Here is a 12,894-nt window from a genome sequence, read left to right as displayed (position 1 = left end):
TTCATGAGATGCCTGAATCAAAACTCTATAAATAATGCAGGCCTTGCATTGTAAATGATTAGAAATATATATCCTTTGGGAAATCAGTAATGAAAATGTGCTAGATCTCTTTACTGAAATGTCTGTTGAGTTAAACGATTGGATATAATTCAGTGCCAAAATGCCAGCGCTACAATAACCTAGCAAGAAAGCAGAAAGAGAAATATAAAGCAAACTGTACTCTGGAGACAACATTTGTTAAGCACATTTCTATAAGCTGCCCAAGAGAACTGGCACTGGAAATTCAATTTCAAAAATATGCCCTTGCATTTCTGCCGTGACTTCCATGTGTGTAAATATAGGATTACAAAGTAAAATGAATCCAATTGTTCTTCAAATGGATCCAACCCAGGAATGTGACAGAAGGACAAATAAAGGTTTTGGATGCTAAATAAAAACATGGCCGAATAAATATTTTCTCCAAATCCATTCATTTAGAGTTTTGACCTCTTTTTTAAATTTCCATCCTGTATTGGTCTCAATAAGGTGGATCTAGGCCTCCAAAACTTCTTTCAGTTCCCAGAAATGCGTGATGGTTGTAGATTATTAATTATTTGCCATTATTATGTGCCATCTACACATAATACATTGTGATTTGTTTTAAAGTCATGAATTCCATAAATTACAGGCATGGTTAATCCTTCAAAAATAGGTTTTGTGTGTGTTTGTATGTGCAGACTACAGTTATATATCATGCCTATTAATAAAATAACAGTGTTTTCCTACCATTATATTGTTGTGGATATTCTGAAAATAATAAAATACTCATGTGCTGAGTTAATTACTCTCTCCGTGTGCACATTATTAAACTAAAGAGACCAATTTTAATAATAGCAGGACAAAAACATAACTGATTTACAATAAAATTGGGTAAAGAAAGATAGAATCAATAAGAAACAAAAAATGTATTAAGATAAGCAAATCTAACCAGGGCAGGAAGTGTATATTCTCCCTGTGCTGTAGGGGTTTCTGGTTGTCTCCTATACTGGTCATGTGGGGGGCAACTTGGTTAATTAATGGAATTCAACATCATGCATGCTAGGGAACCTAGATTGTAAGCTTCACTCAACATTTTCTATGTATGCGTGTATAAGTTTAGAGACACCTACCCCTTCAGTACACAAGCTTGGTAAGTATCTGCTGCAAACAGCAATTCTTAGATAAATATACTAATAAAGCACACATCAGAAATCATCTCTGACAAATTATTACCAACCTACACCTATATTTTCATCCATTTTAAGTATTTGTATGCTTATCAAATGTCATATACAGTACTAGGTTTCCTTCTCAGAGTTTCATTTTCTGTTTTTATGAGCCTGGAAAATAAAAAAAAAAATCTTGTGCTTTAGGGTTTCTTAGCCTTTTTTCTTGTGAAGTGAAACCCAGATTAAGCCTGCGTATCAAATTTGTGACCCAAACATTGGTTTCAAATAAATTACCCATGTCATTGTAACAGCTATTTTCTTCTTTTATCATAAGTCGAGAATGCTGAACAGCAGCTTCATTTATGTAACAAATGATTTTCTACTCACCACAGTAATTTCCTTGTGGAATTTTGCTTCTAAGCCAGATATATTCTGAAATGTGTTGACATAGAAACCAATTCGCCTGGATTATTGACAAATCAATGTATGAGGAATCAGAAGAGAGAGAAGAAAGATGAGAGAAGTATTTAAATTAATCTACAGAAAGCTATGTGCATTAAGGTGTAATGCTATTATTTTTCAGTTTTAATTAGAGCTGCTTTAAGCTTTCAGATGATTTTACAATAGTGACTTATACTAACTGCAGGAAGCCATGCTTTGTTTATGTCAGGAAACAGGGCTGCTGCTGGCCAAATGGGTGCCCTAAGCAGAAATTTACTTTTGTGCCCCCTCCCCCCAATGCCCCCATAGTAAGTGCCCCCAATAGCCCCCATAGATTGATTGAACTATCCGGGACAGCGGGATGCGCTATAAAAACCGGCGGGACAGTGTTGGGGGGTATGTTATAATATAGAAAAATGTTTTTTTTTTGGAGCAGCTGGGATGGTGCCCCCCTGGGAGTTGGTGCCCTATGCAGACTGAGTACTCTGCTTATAGGGAGCGGTGGCCCTGTCAGGAAAGGCCACATGCTTGGTGACAATAAAAAGGAAATGTATAATCTGGTTATAATGAGGGTTTACTGTTTATTTTTCTATAACAATTTAGTAAGAGACTGACTTTATTATTTAGCAGTATTTGAATTAAGATGCACAGGAAGAATGCCATAAAGAAAAGACCTCTGGGTAAATCTCTTCTGAGGGAATCAATTAGCTTATGCAACTATACCGACAGATTGCTATAGGGGATAGACTGAATCGGAATGAAATAACAAACAGTATTCATTTACAGTGGCAGTCATTTTACTTCATTTAATGTAGAATGAAAGCATAGAGAGAGAGAGAGAGAGAGTCACATTTCAATACCAAGCACATTTTTTATTTAATGCCATTCAATTCAAGTGGCTAGGTAGAAACAGTTTAATTTTATGTGAACTAGAGGAACTGTACCATAACACAGCATCACAGACCTGACCAACACTACCAAGACCACCTTTATTAAGTCACATACAAAATCACATGGAAAATTAGGGAAGACTTGATTTCTGTGAAACTCTTTTTAAAACTGTATTACAATTGGTTGTGCAGTACAAAGAAACCAGGTTATGTCTGTTTTTTTTTAACTGAAATCAAACAAACACATTTAGGGCAAAATATTGGGTATAATGGTTTTAATGACGTATTGGGTATACTCTCATAAAATACAGGCATCTACTGCTGATTTGGTGTTCCTATTTCCAATTATTTCAAGAGACAATGTAATGTAATCTGAACTAATCAGAATCAAAAGTGAAATGCACTGAGTACATGTGTATGTATTTTTTTGACATCTGTTCCTTGATAAATTCACAGGAGCTTTGAATTTCCCTACCAAGGAGCAGATGTCTCCACAAACATACTCTTGTCTTTGAGCATATCACACAGTGTTCATGCTGTAGTGAGAGTAATATATTAATTATGCTTTGCATGTTTTTATTCTGAGCTTTGATTTCAGCAGTGCGCCAGGGTTTTGTAAATCCTGGCAAAGGTTAAAAAAAATGCATAGAAACACACATTATGTTCATCTTTAGGGAAACCTGCAGCAATTTGAACATGGGATATTTAAAACAGGCAAAACTCAATACATACTGTATATACTGTAATAAATGATGGCATATCAAAGAGAAGATGCACAATAATGGCTGTAGCATTGTGGCCATTCAAACTAGTGCTTGCTCCTACCGGAATTCTGTCATTAAAGGAAACCTATACTCACAGAATGAATACATAACCAACAGCTAGTTTATATTATGATTAATAACCTATTAAAGAATCTTGCCAAACTAGACTACATATATATCAGTAAATATTGCCATTTTACATTCTTTCCCTTGATCCACCATTTAATGATGGGCTGTGTGCTCCCTCAGAGATCACATGACCAGAAATAATACAGCTCTTTCTGTAACAGGAAGTAATGTGGAAGCAAAATGCAGAACTCTGCCCATTCATTGGCTGATGTGGTCTAGCATGTATGTGTACCTTGGCTTGTTTGTGTGCACTCTGAATCCTATGATCCCAGGAGGTGGCCCATAATTCTTAAAATAGCAATTTTCTATTCAGGAGTACCCAATAGCACATACTACTAAAAAAGTATATTTTCATTAAAATAATTTATTTAGATAAAGCAAGGTTTTACATATGAACTTGTTTATGTATTATATTTTTATAGAGACCTACATTGTTTGGGGGTATACTTTTCCTTTAAAGCAAGTTATGCCATTGTCCTTGTAGCATGTCATGTGCAACTTGTTGTTGCTCCATGACAAGGGAGCCCTGTTTCTAGTACTTGCAGGCCTTAACCGTTTTACTGCCAATGACGTATGGGATACGTTGTGGCAGAAAAAGGGTTTAACTGCCAAGTACGTGTCTCATACGCATGTGCCGTCGCTGCAGAGAGTTTGTAGCTATGACAGCCCCCTGGGCAACGAGCCAGGGAGGCTGTCATGTCGGTCCTGCGACGCAATCGTTGCAGGACCTACCTACAAGCAGCAGACGTGATTGTACACGAGAAATTGTGTGAGTTAAATGCGGCAAATTGCAACATTTTTAGGCGATTTTCTGAAATGTCATAAAAATCTGCAAATTTAGGAAATCTTTACAGCTTAGTACTTTGGAGCAAAAAGAAATGTTTACCCATTATAGATTCGGAGGAATGTGTACTTTCCAAAAATATATGGCTTTCTGGGGTGAGTGTACATTTTTGCAGCATTATCCCACATAAAGGATGTAAATGTGTTGATTTTGCAGGAGCTGAAATGATAGATCATATGAGGGTATGTTCCCATTGGGGCCCCTACATGCCACATATTTAGGTAAACCTATACATATTGGGCATCATACTGTTCAGTGAACCCATGGCATTCATATTTAGGGTGTTTTATTTGGTTACTTTATGACCTATAGGAGATAAGATACTATAGACTGGAAGCTTTGAAGCGATTTTTTAAAAATTTCACAAATTTTGATAAACAAATAAATAAGGTTGAGGAGACTGCCTCACACAGACAAAAGCAAACAAAAGGAATTCTGTGAACAAATTCCAGACTCTTAAAAAAAATCCCATTTACATGGGTTTATCCTATAGGCTACAGCTCACCCACTGGGTTTGAAGCTGAAGCCAGGACAATAGCTGATCAGATTCACAACTGCAGACCGGTTTCGCCCTTATTGGGGGCTCATCAGTGTAGTGTAGTGTGATGAGCCCCCAATAAGGGCGAAACCGGTCTGTAGTTGGGAATCTGATCAGCTATTGTCCTAGCTTCAGCTTCAAACCCAGTGGGTGAGCTGTAGCCTATAGGATAAACCCATGTAAATGGGATTTTTTTTAAGAGTCTGGAATTTGTTCCCAGAATTCCTTTTGTTTACAAATTTTGATAAAAACCAGTAACTTTAGGAAAGCATTGTGACTTGATAGTTTGGAGTAGACAGACAGTTGTGCCTATTCTTAATTCCCCAGAATCTGTTCTTTCCAAAAGTGTACAATTTTCTGGGATAAAACTTCTGTTAGTGGAATTTTAGGCCTTGAAATCTAAAGTATGCAGCTTTCTGAAGCAGTGCTTTGGAAATTTGGTAGTGTACTGCTGGGAGTTTTTGACCTATACAAGTGAGAAATCTCCATAAAACTACACATATTTGGTATTGGCACGTTCAGGAGACATGGGACTTTCCAAATCAGTTGTATATTCGTGCATAAAATAATTTTTGTTTCTAGTGTGTGTGTATATCTTGTTACAGAATTGGAATTACACAAAACCATATTTTGAAAGCTTAGATTGTCCTGAAAAAAATGATATATTGTTTTCCTGGGTAAACTTAAAGTCCCCCCGAGGAAAGGCCCCTAAAGTGAAACTGTGCAAAATGTTAGAAAACTGTCTGGCAATACAAGTTCCGCTTTGTCCAAAATGGCTGGCAGTAAAAAGGTTAAAATGATATATCAAAATGATATATTTGTGCCTTAGTCGTACTCTTTAAGGCACCTGCTGAATAGGGATGTAGCGAACATCGCCAAAAATGTTCGCGGACCCGTTCGCGGACTTTCGGCAAAACTCGCGAATATTCGCGAGCTTTGCGAACCCCATAGACTTCAATGGGAAGGCGAACTTTAAAACCTAGAAAAGCCATTTCTGGCCAAAAAACTGATTTTAAAGTTGTTTAAAGGGTGCCACGACCTGGACAGTGGCATGCAGGAGGGGGATCAAGCAAAAATTTCTCTGAAAAATACTTTGTAAAAAAAACGCCAAAAAAAAAAAAACCGCAAAAAATACCGCAAAAAAAAAAAAAAGCCAAAAAATAATGAAAAAAAAACGCCAAAAAATAATGCCAAAAAAAAAAGCCAAAAAAACGCGGCGAACCCAAAATGGCGAACATCGCCGAAAGTTCGCGAATTTGCGGACTTGCGAACACCCGATGTTCGCGCGAATTAGTTCGCCGGCGAACAGCTCGCTACATCTCTACTGCTGAAATAGTTCAAAAATTGAGGCCCCCCCAAGTATAATTGATATATGGTAATAACAGGCACTCCAAACTCTCTCCAAGATAGTCGCTCTGGCACTTATTACTAAGGAAGATCGGCACCCACCGATTTGTCTGCAGTTTGTCTGACACAATAAAGCACTGGGGTTTTCCTCCCCAATATAGTTGGGTCTTGTATGGTGCAAGTGTTATAAAGATGCAATTGTATGTGTACAGGGTCGGACTGGGGGGTGAAGGGCCCACCGGGGCCCGCGCCCATAGCCTCCCCCCCAACCCCCCTTGCAGGGCCCCTCATCCGACGTCCATCCCCGAGCACATACATTTAATGCGTCGGGGCAGGAACGGTCGGGCAGGGGGAGCGCCGCAAGGGTCGGGGGTCTGGGCCGCCAGGGCCCACCAGGATTTTTCCCGGTTTCCCGGCAGCCCAGTCCGACCCTGTATGTGTAAAAGATACATCTGTCAGATAATTTGCATTTAGGCTAAATCCCTACAGAGAGATTAGTCGCCCCCTAACCAACCAGCAATAAAGTCGCGCACAGTTCCCTCCTGCATGCAACTTTGCGCAATTTCAGAAAAATGAAGCGACATGTATGCCTTTCCATCGACAAATCCCTTTTTGCAGGTGGAAAGGCATTTCGGAAAGATTATTCACCTGCGGTAACAGCAATTTTTCATGAGCAACTAACCTCTCCGTGCCTTTGAACTTCCCCATAATTTAGCCCTATAATATATACAGGTATAGGAACCATTATCCAGAATGCTCAGGACCAAGGGCATTCCACATAAGGGGTCTTCCCGTAATTTGAACCTTCATACCTTAAGGGCTCTGGCACACGGGGAGATTAGTCGCCCATTAGTCCCATGTCTCCTGAGCGTACCAATACCAAATATATATAGTTTTAGCCCTAAGTCTACTAACAAAATCAATAAAATATTTATTAAACCCAATAGCATTGTTTTGCTTCCAATAAGGATTAATTATATCTTAGTTGGGATCAAGTACAAGCTACTGTTTTATTATTACAAAGAAAAAGAAAATCAGTTTTAAAAATCTTAATTATTTGATTAAAATAGCTTTCCATAATTCAGAGCTTTCTGGATAACGGGTTTCAAGATAATGGATCCCATACCTGTAATAGCTATTTTTTTTAACTTAATTTACATTTTAATAGTCATTGTGTATAGTATCCCTACTCTGCAGTGTACAGTACTGTATCTGGCTTTTAATGCAGTTTGCATGGTCAAATCCCTGACTACCTTGGGATAGTATGATATGGCACATGCATTCACGCACCTTAAAATGTAACGTTTGTCTTTGCAGGTCACATCAACCTCCAAAATCATTCCACTAATGCAACCTAACCCCTCCTATTTATAAGGCATCATAGCCTGTTAGAAAAGCGAGAAGCAGAGCATTTGTGCCTAGTTCTGTAAACAGCTTTGGTGTTTTGCACCTTACTTCAAGATCCTTCAGCAAATCAGTTTAAGCTGATAAATGATGTGTATTTATGGAACATTAAAGACTGGGCACAATCTATCACAAATAATTTGTCACATTATTATAGATATTCATGGGGAACATTTATCAAAGGTTTCTTGTAAGAATCCTATCCATTCAATCTTTGTAGGAATTTTGATCTAGTCAATGAAAATATTAATACTAATCAACATTCTGGGAGGAGTGACTGATATTTGTTAAAATTCATACAAAGATCCATAACAAAATTAAATTCACTATGGATTTATCACTGAGGTAATAACTTATGTTGCTCTTTAAGAATTATTCAGAATTTATTGTTTCATAACGATCACTAGTAAATCTGCAGCTATGGAATTTTAAGCTATTTTGCCTAGGTTAGGTTTCATTTGAATAAGATAGCTGATATAAACATGAAATGTTTTTAAAAGGTATTAAAAAATAGTTCAGCAAACGGTAAGCCATTTTACTGAAATTAACCCCTAAGAAAAAATATAACTATGATGAATATTCCAAACTATCATTTAGGATAGCTATCACTTTACCTGTATTTTAAAACATGTCCTTAATAACATGAGGTTTCAAAGGGTTAAAGTAATAACATATAGAAGCATTACTAAATGGTGGTATTACATAACATTGTATCTAAATTTGCAGTTCTGTTCCATTGCAAGAGTTTGTAATTTCATACATTAGTAATTTAGAACAAATACATTACCTTGACCATAAGGATGGAAGCTCTTCCTGTAAATCAATGTTAAAGTCTTCAAACACTTTCTGAGCCTTTTGAAATTCTTCTTCAGCCTGTAGCAAAAGTGTATTGCGATACTTTATTGGAAAGATAATAATTTTCTTTTTTGCCCTACATTTTACTGCAACTTGGTGCCATACTAGATTATACAGGATCATTTTATCATATGTTTCCAGCCTGGCACTGAGAAAGCTTAAGATAACTCTTAAGTTATATCACCCCCACCCAGTCTCTTACAAACATATTTGGAGAGGTTAAGAACTTAATCTTTAGTTGTGTCCTCTAGATAATATGTGTGCATCAATGTTGATGCAGAAAATAAAAAGGATGTTTCTGTAGGCTGGGAGTCATAGAAGCTCTGGGGCCTACTTCTGAACAGCCGTGACATAAATTAGTATTTAGTTTGTTCGGCATAATTTCAGTCATAGTGATTGTCTTGGAATTTAATAAAAACACTAAGGGGCAGATTTATCAAAGTGTGAAATAAGAGTTCACTACAGAAAAACACTTTCTATTCATTTCTATGGGATTTTTAGAAGTGTATTTATAAATGGTGAACTCCAACTTTCATCCATTTGATATATAGTTTTCTAAAAATCCCATAAAAAATGACAAGAAAGTGGGTGATTTTTTCTGTAGCAAGCTCAAATTTCACATTTTGATAAATCTGTCCCTTAGGCTATTTATTTTGCGTTTTGTGAACAGCTTGGACTTTGAGTGCTCATGAATAAAATGAGATCCATCAAGTACGATTTGGCAAAGCACTATGTTCTAGCCTACAATTTGCCTTGCATCCCTGGTTAGTGCCTTGAGGTGAAACTTTCATTCCAAGAAAAGGTCCTAGAGACAATGTTACAAAACATGTATAATTAAAAAAGCAGGATATACAGGCATTCCCTGAGCCCTCTCTCAAATAATTAGAAACGTTATAATCATATCATGATTCCTTGGCCCATATAACAGGCAGACTTAATGCAAAGCTCACTGTGGCACCTCTGTTTAATTAAATATTGTTCAAACTGCTCATACTGAGGCAGCTTTCACTAATTATTTTATTATAGATGGTACAGGGAAATTATCATCTGTTAAGGTAATCATCAGGCAAAGTTAGACATCTAATGTCTTTCAGTTCTTTCTATTCTGTGTTGTGCAAACATTTTTTTAAAAGCCATGCCATTCCTAAAAATTAAGTTTTATCTACAAATTCTCCGGTTACCTTAGATATTCTTCCTTCATCTTTTCGCTTAGCATTCTGTAGGGATTCTAAGTGATGCCTTGCACTGTCATAATCAACCAGCTTTCTGCTCCTCTTAGCAATGCGATTCTAAGACAAAATATAAATGTTTTCTCCTTAGATTTCAATAATTTAAGCAATTGTTCTATTGTATTGCATTACTGTATCCATATTTTACATTAGTCTTGCAGACCTACAGTATAAACCATTTTTTTTGCTCACTTTTAGGAAATGAGTGAAATAAAACAGATTTGTGTATTTATAATACATATTATACAGGAACGCATTCTATCTTAAGATCAAGGGTGGACTGAAATTTGTTGTGTATCATCTCTCAATAAAAAACAATCGTGAATCTGATTCTCAATAGTTGTTCTCATAGATGCAGAGAGGGGAAAAAACTTGCAAATAAGCACTCAACCTTTAAAACATGGGAACAAAGGAAATAGTGATAGTGGCATGTACAAAACTTGTCCAGTAATACAAATGTTTTTTGCAGGATCCCTGAATCTAATTACCTCTTAAGGACTTAATAGCCATAAGTAACTATGTTGACAACTGCAAAGTTTAAAAGGGGTGGGTCACCTTTAAATTAAAATTCTAATATGTTATAGAATATCCTATTCCTAGCAACTTTGCAATTGGTCTTCATTGTTCATTTGTTATGGTTTTTTAATAATCTGCCGTCCACTTCTACATCTTTCCAGCTTTCAAATGTGGGCCACTCTTGCTCTCTGTGATCTTGCAATTTTACTATTATTGTTACTTTATATTACGTATCTTTCTACTTAGCCTTTCTCCTATTCATATTCCTTCCTCTCATTCAATTTACTGCCTGGTTGCTAAGGTAAATAAGACCCTAACAGCAAGATAGCTGCTAAACTTCTAAACAAGAGAGCTGCTGAAGAAAAAGCTAAATAACTGAAAAAGCACAAAAAATAAAATAACAATTGCAAATTGTATCAGAATATCAATGTATGTCATTTTTTAAAAGTTAATTTAAAGGTGAATAACCCCTTTAATAAAATCTCTGACACCCCAAACTTCTGTCATTCAAGAAGCATGGGCTCCTCTAAGCAACTAAGTGAGCATCTGATAATTAAGCTACCGAGTCCCGGGATCTATGAGTCCCGGGTGGGTGGACATTCAGTGCATTATTGTTAATTTCTTTGAAAAAAATAACAGCAGCTGGAATCTTTATCTTGCATATTTAGTTGAGAAAATGTCATCCAGGACTCTAAGAAGGCAAACGACGAGAGAGAGAATGCATAGAAGTTCTAATCTAAATGGTTAGATAAAGTTTATTTCTTGTATAGGTTTTTACAGTTAAATGCAATTACATTTAACTTCTGTAGGTTGTAAAAATATATTCATATAATATAGTGATTTTACGACAAAAATATGCATTATAAGGACTTCTGGTACAACCAGGTATTGTACTAGCAACCTAAAATAAATACATCCTGGAGAAAGACTAGTAATGAGAAATATTTATTTATTTACGTACCTTTATGTCAGGAAACTGCCCTAGATATGTGTCAAGTGTTATCAAAGCTCCATCTACTAATTTCTGATGAAAATCTTCCCAGAGTGTGTCACATTTCTGTAACAAATGAAATACAGATAAAGTGACACAATTTCAATAGCTTATGACGAACAGAGAGAGCTACATGTGATATATAGACAGACAGATGGAAGTTTGATATTAAAATAAAAAATGATTGGTGAACTTTGTATAAAATACTTGCAAAAAAAAAGCTTTAGCTCCTAGTTGTTGCTCTGTGCTGCAACCAAATACAATTGTAGAAATCCAAAAAATAGGGAAAAAAGCTTTAGCAGGTTTGCTGCAAAACATTTATTGTGGGTAGTGGTAACAAAGTTTGTGATATTGCTACTATATAACATGACTATATTGCCATGACTATAAATGGCAAAATTTTAATATGTTTTGCCTCAGTGCTTTTAATTTCAGAGAGAATGTATTTTATTTTGGCTTGCTATAGAATATAACTGTTATGGCCTTTCATATACATAAGTGTTGTAAAAAGACAAACTGTTTATACTGTAGATGCAGATATAAAATCTTACCTCTCCCACCATTTTGACATCATCTCTCCCATACCAGTCTGGCTCATAAACTTCATGAAGAGATTCTGTGAGTTTCATTGATGCCTCTTGCATTCCTAAAAAAAGAAATGCAAAATATGTAAGTGTAAAATTGGCAGATGATATATGCAGATATGTATTGAGCCTCCAACTTAATACAGGTATGAGATCCATTATCTGGAAACCCATTATCCAGCAAGCTCCAAATTATGGGATGGCTATCTCCCATAGACTCCATTTTAATGAAATAATTTAACATTTTAAAATAGATTTATTTTTTCTCTGTAATAATAAAACAGTACCTTGTACAGGTATGGGACCTGTTATCCAGAATGCTCGGGGATAAGGAACTGGGCATAAGGGATCTTTCCGTAATTTGGATCTCCATAACTTAAGTCTGCTAATATTTAAATATTGAATAAACCCAATAGGCTTGTTTTGTCTCCAATACGGATTAATTATATCTTAGTTGGGATCAAGTACAAGGTACTGTTTTATTATTACAGAGAAAAGGGAATCATTTAACCATGAAATAAACCCAATAGGATTGTTTTGGCTCCAATAAGGATTAATTATATCTTAGTTGGGATCAAGTACAAGGTACTGTTTTATTATTACAGAGAAAAGGGAATCAATTAAACATGAAATAAACCCAATAGGATTGTTTTGGCTCCAATAAGGATTAATTATATCTTAGTTGGGATCAAGTACAAGGTACTGTTTTATTATTACAAAGAAAAGGGAATCATTTAACCATGAAATAAACCCAAAAGGGCTGTTCTGCCTCCAATAAGGGATAATTATATCTTAGTTGGGATCAAGTACAGGTACTGTTTTATTATTACAGAGAAAAGGGAATCATTTAACCATGAAATAAACCCAATAGGGCTGTTCTGCCCCCAATAAGGGGTAATTATATCTTAGCTGGGATCAAGTACAAGGTACTGTTTTATTTTTACAGAGAAAAAGGAAATAATTTTTAAAAATTATAATTATTTGCTTTTAATGGAGTCTATGTGAGATGGTCTTTCCGTAATTCCGAACTTTCTGGATAACGGGTTTCCAGATAAGGGATCCCATAACTGTACTTCATCCTAAATAAGATATAATTAATCCTTATTGGAGAGAAAACAATTGTATTGGGTGTATTGAATGTTTAAATGATATTTAATAGACAAAGTATAGAGAAT

At 35.9% G+C, this 12,894-nt stretch overlaps 1 protein-coding gene across 5 annotated transcripts in view; it reads right to left on the bottom strand.

The window, feature by feature from the left end:
• Positions 1-12,894, bottom strand: part of amph (amphiphysin) — an 81,598-nt gene that overhangs the window by 31,395 nt on the left and 37,309 nt on the right. For all 5 annotated transcript variants that reach the window (XM_031903182.1, XM_031903183.1, XM_031903184.1 and 2 more), the window contains exons 4-8: positions 11,687-11,781; positions 11,106-11,201; positions 9,581-9,688; positions 8,332-8,417; positions 1,575-1,650 (exon numbers count right to left, since the gene is read on the bottom strand). In XM_031903182.1, coding sequence (XP_031759042.1) covers positions 1,575-1,650; positions 8,332-8,417; positions 9,581-9,688; positions 11,106-11,201; positions 11,687-11,781 — 461 coding nt within the window. The remainder of the gene's footprint in view (positions 1-1,574; positions 1,651-8,331; positions 8,418-9,580; positions 9,689-11,105; positions 11,202-11,686; positions 11,782-12,894) is intronic.

Source organism: Xenopus tropicalis, chromosome 6 (genome assembly GCF_000004195.4).
Source record: "Xenopus tropicalis strain Nigerian chromosome 6, UCB_Xtro_10.0, whole genome shotgun sequence".
NCBI classification, from domain to species: domain Eukaryota; kingdom Metazoa; phylum Chordata; class Amphibia; order Anura; family Pipidae; genus Xenopus; species Xenopus tropicalis.
The sequence above is the reverse complement of the archived record's forward strand: the minus strand, read 5'-3'. Positions and strand labels throughout refer to the sequence as shown.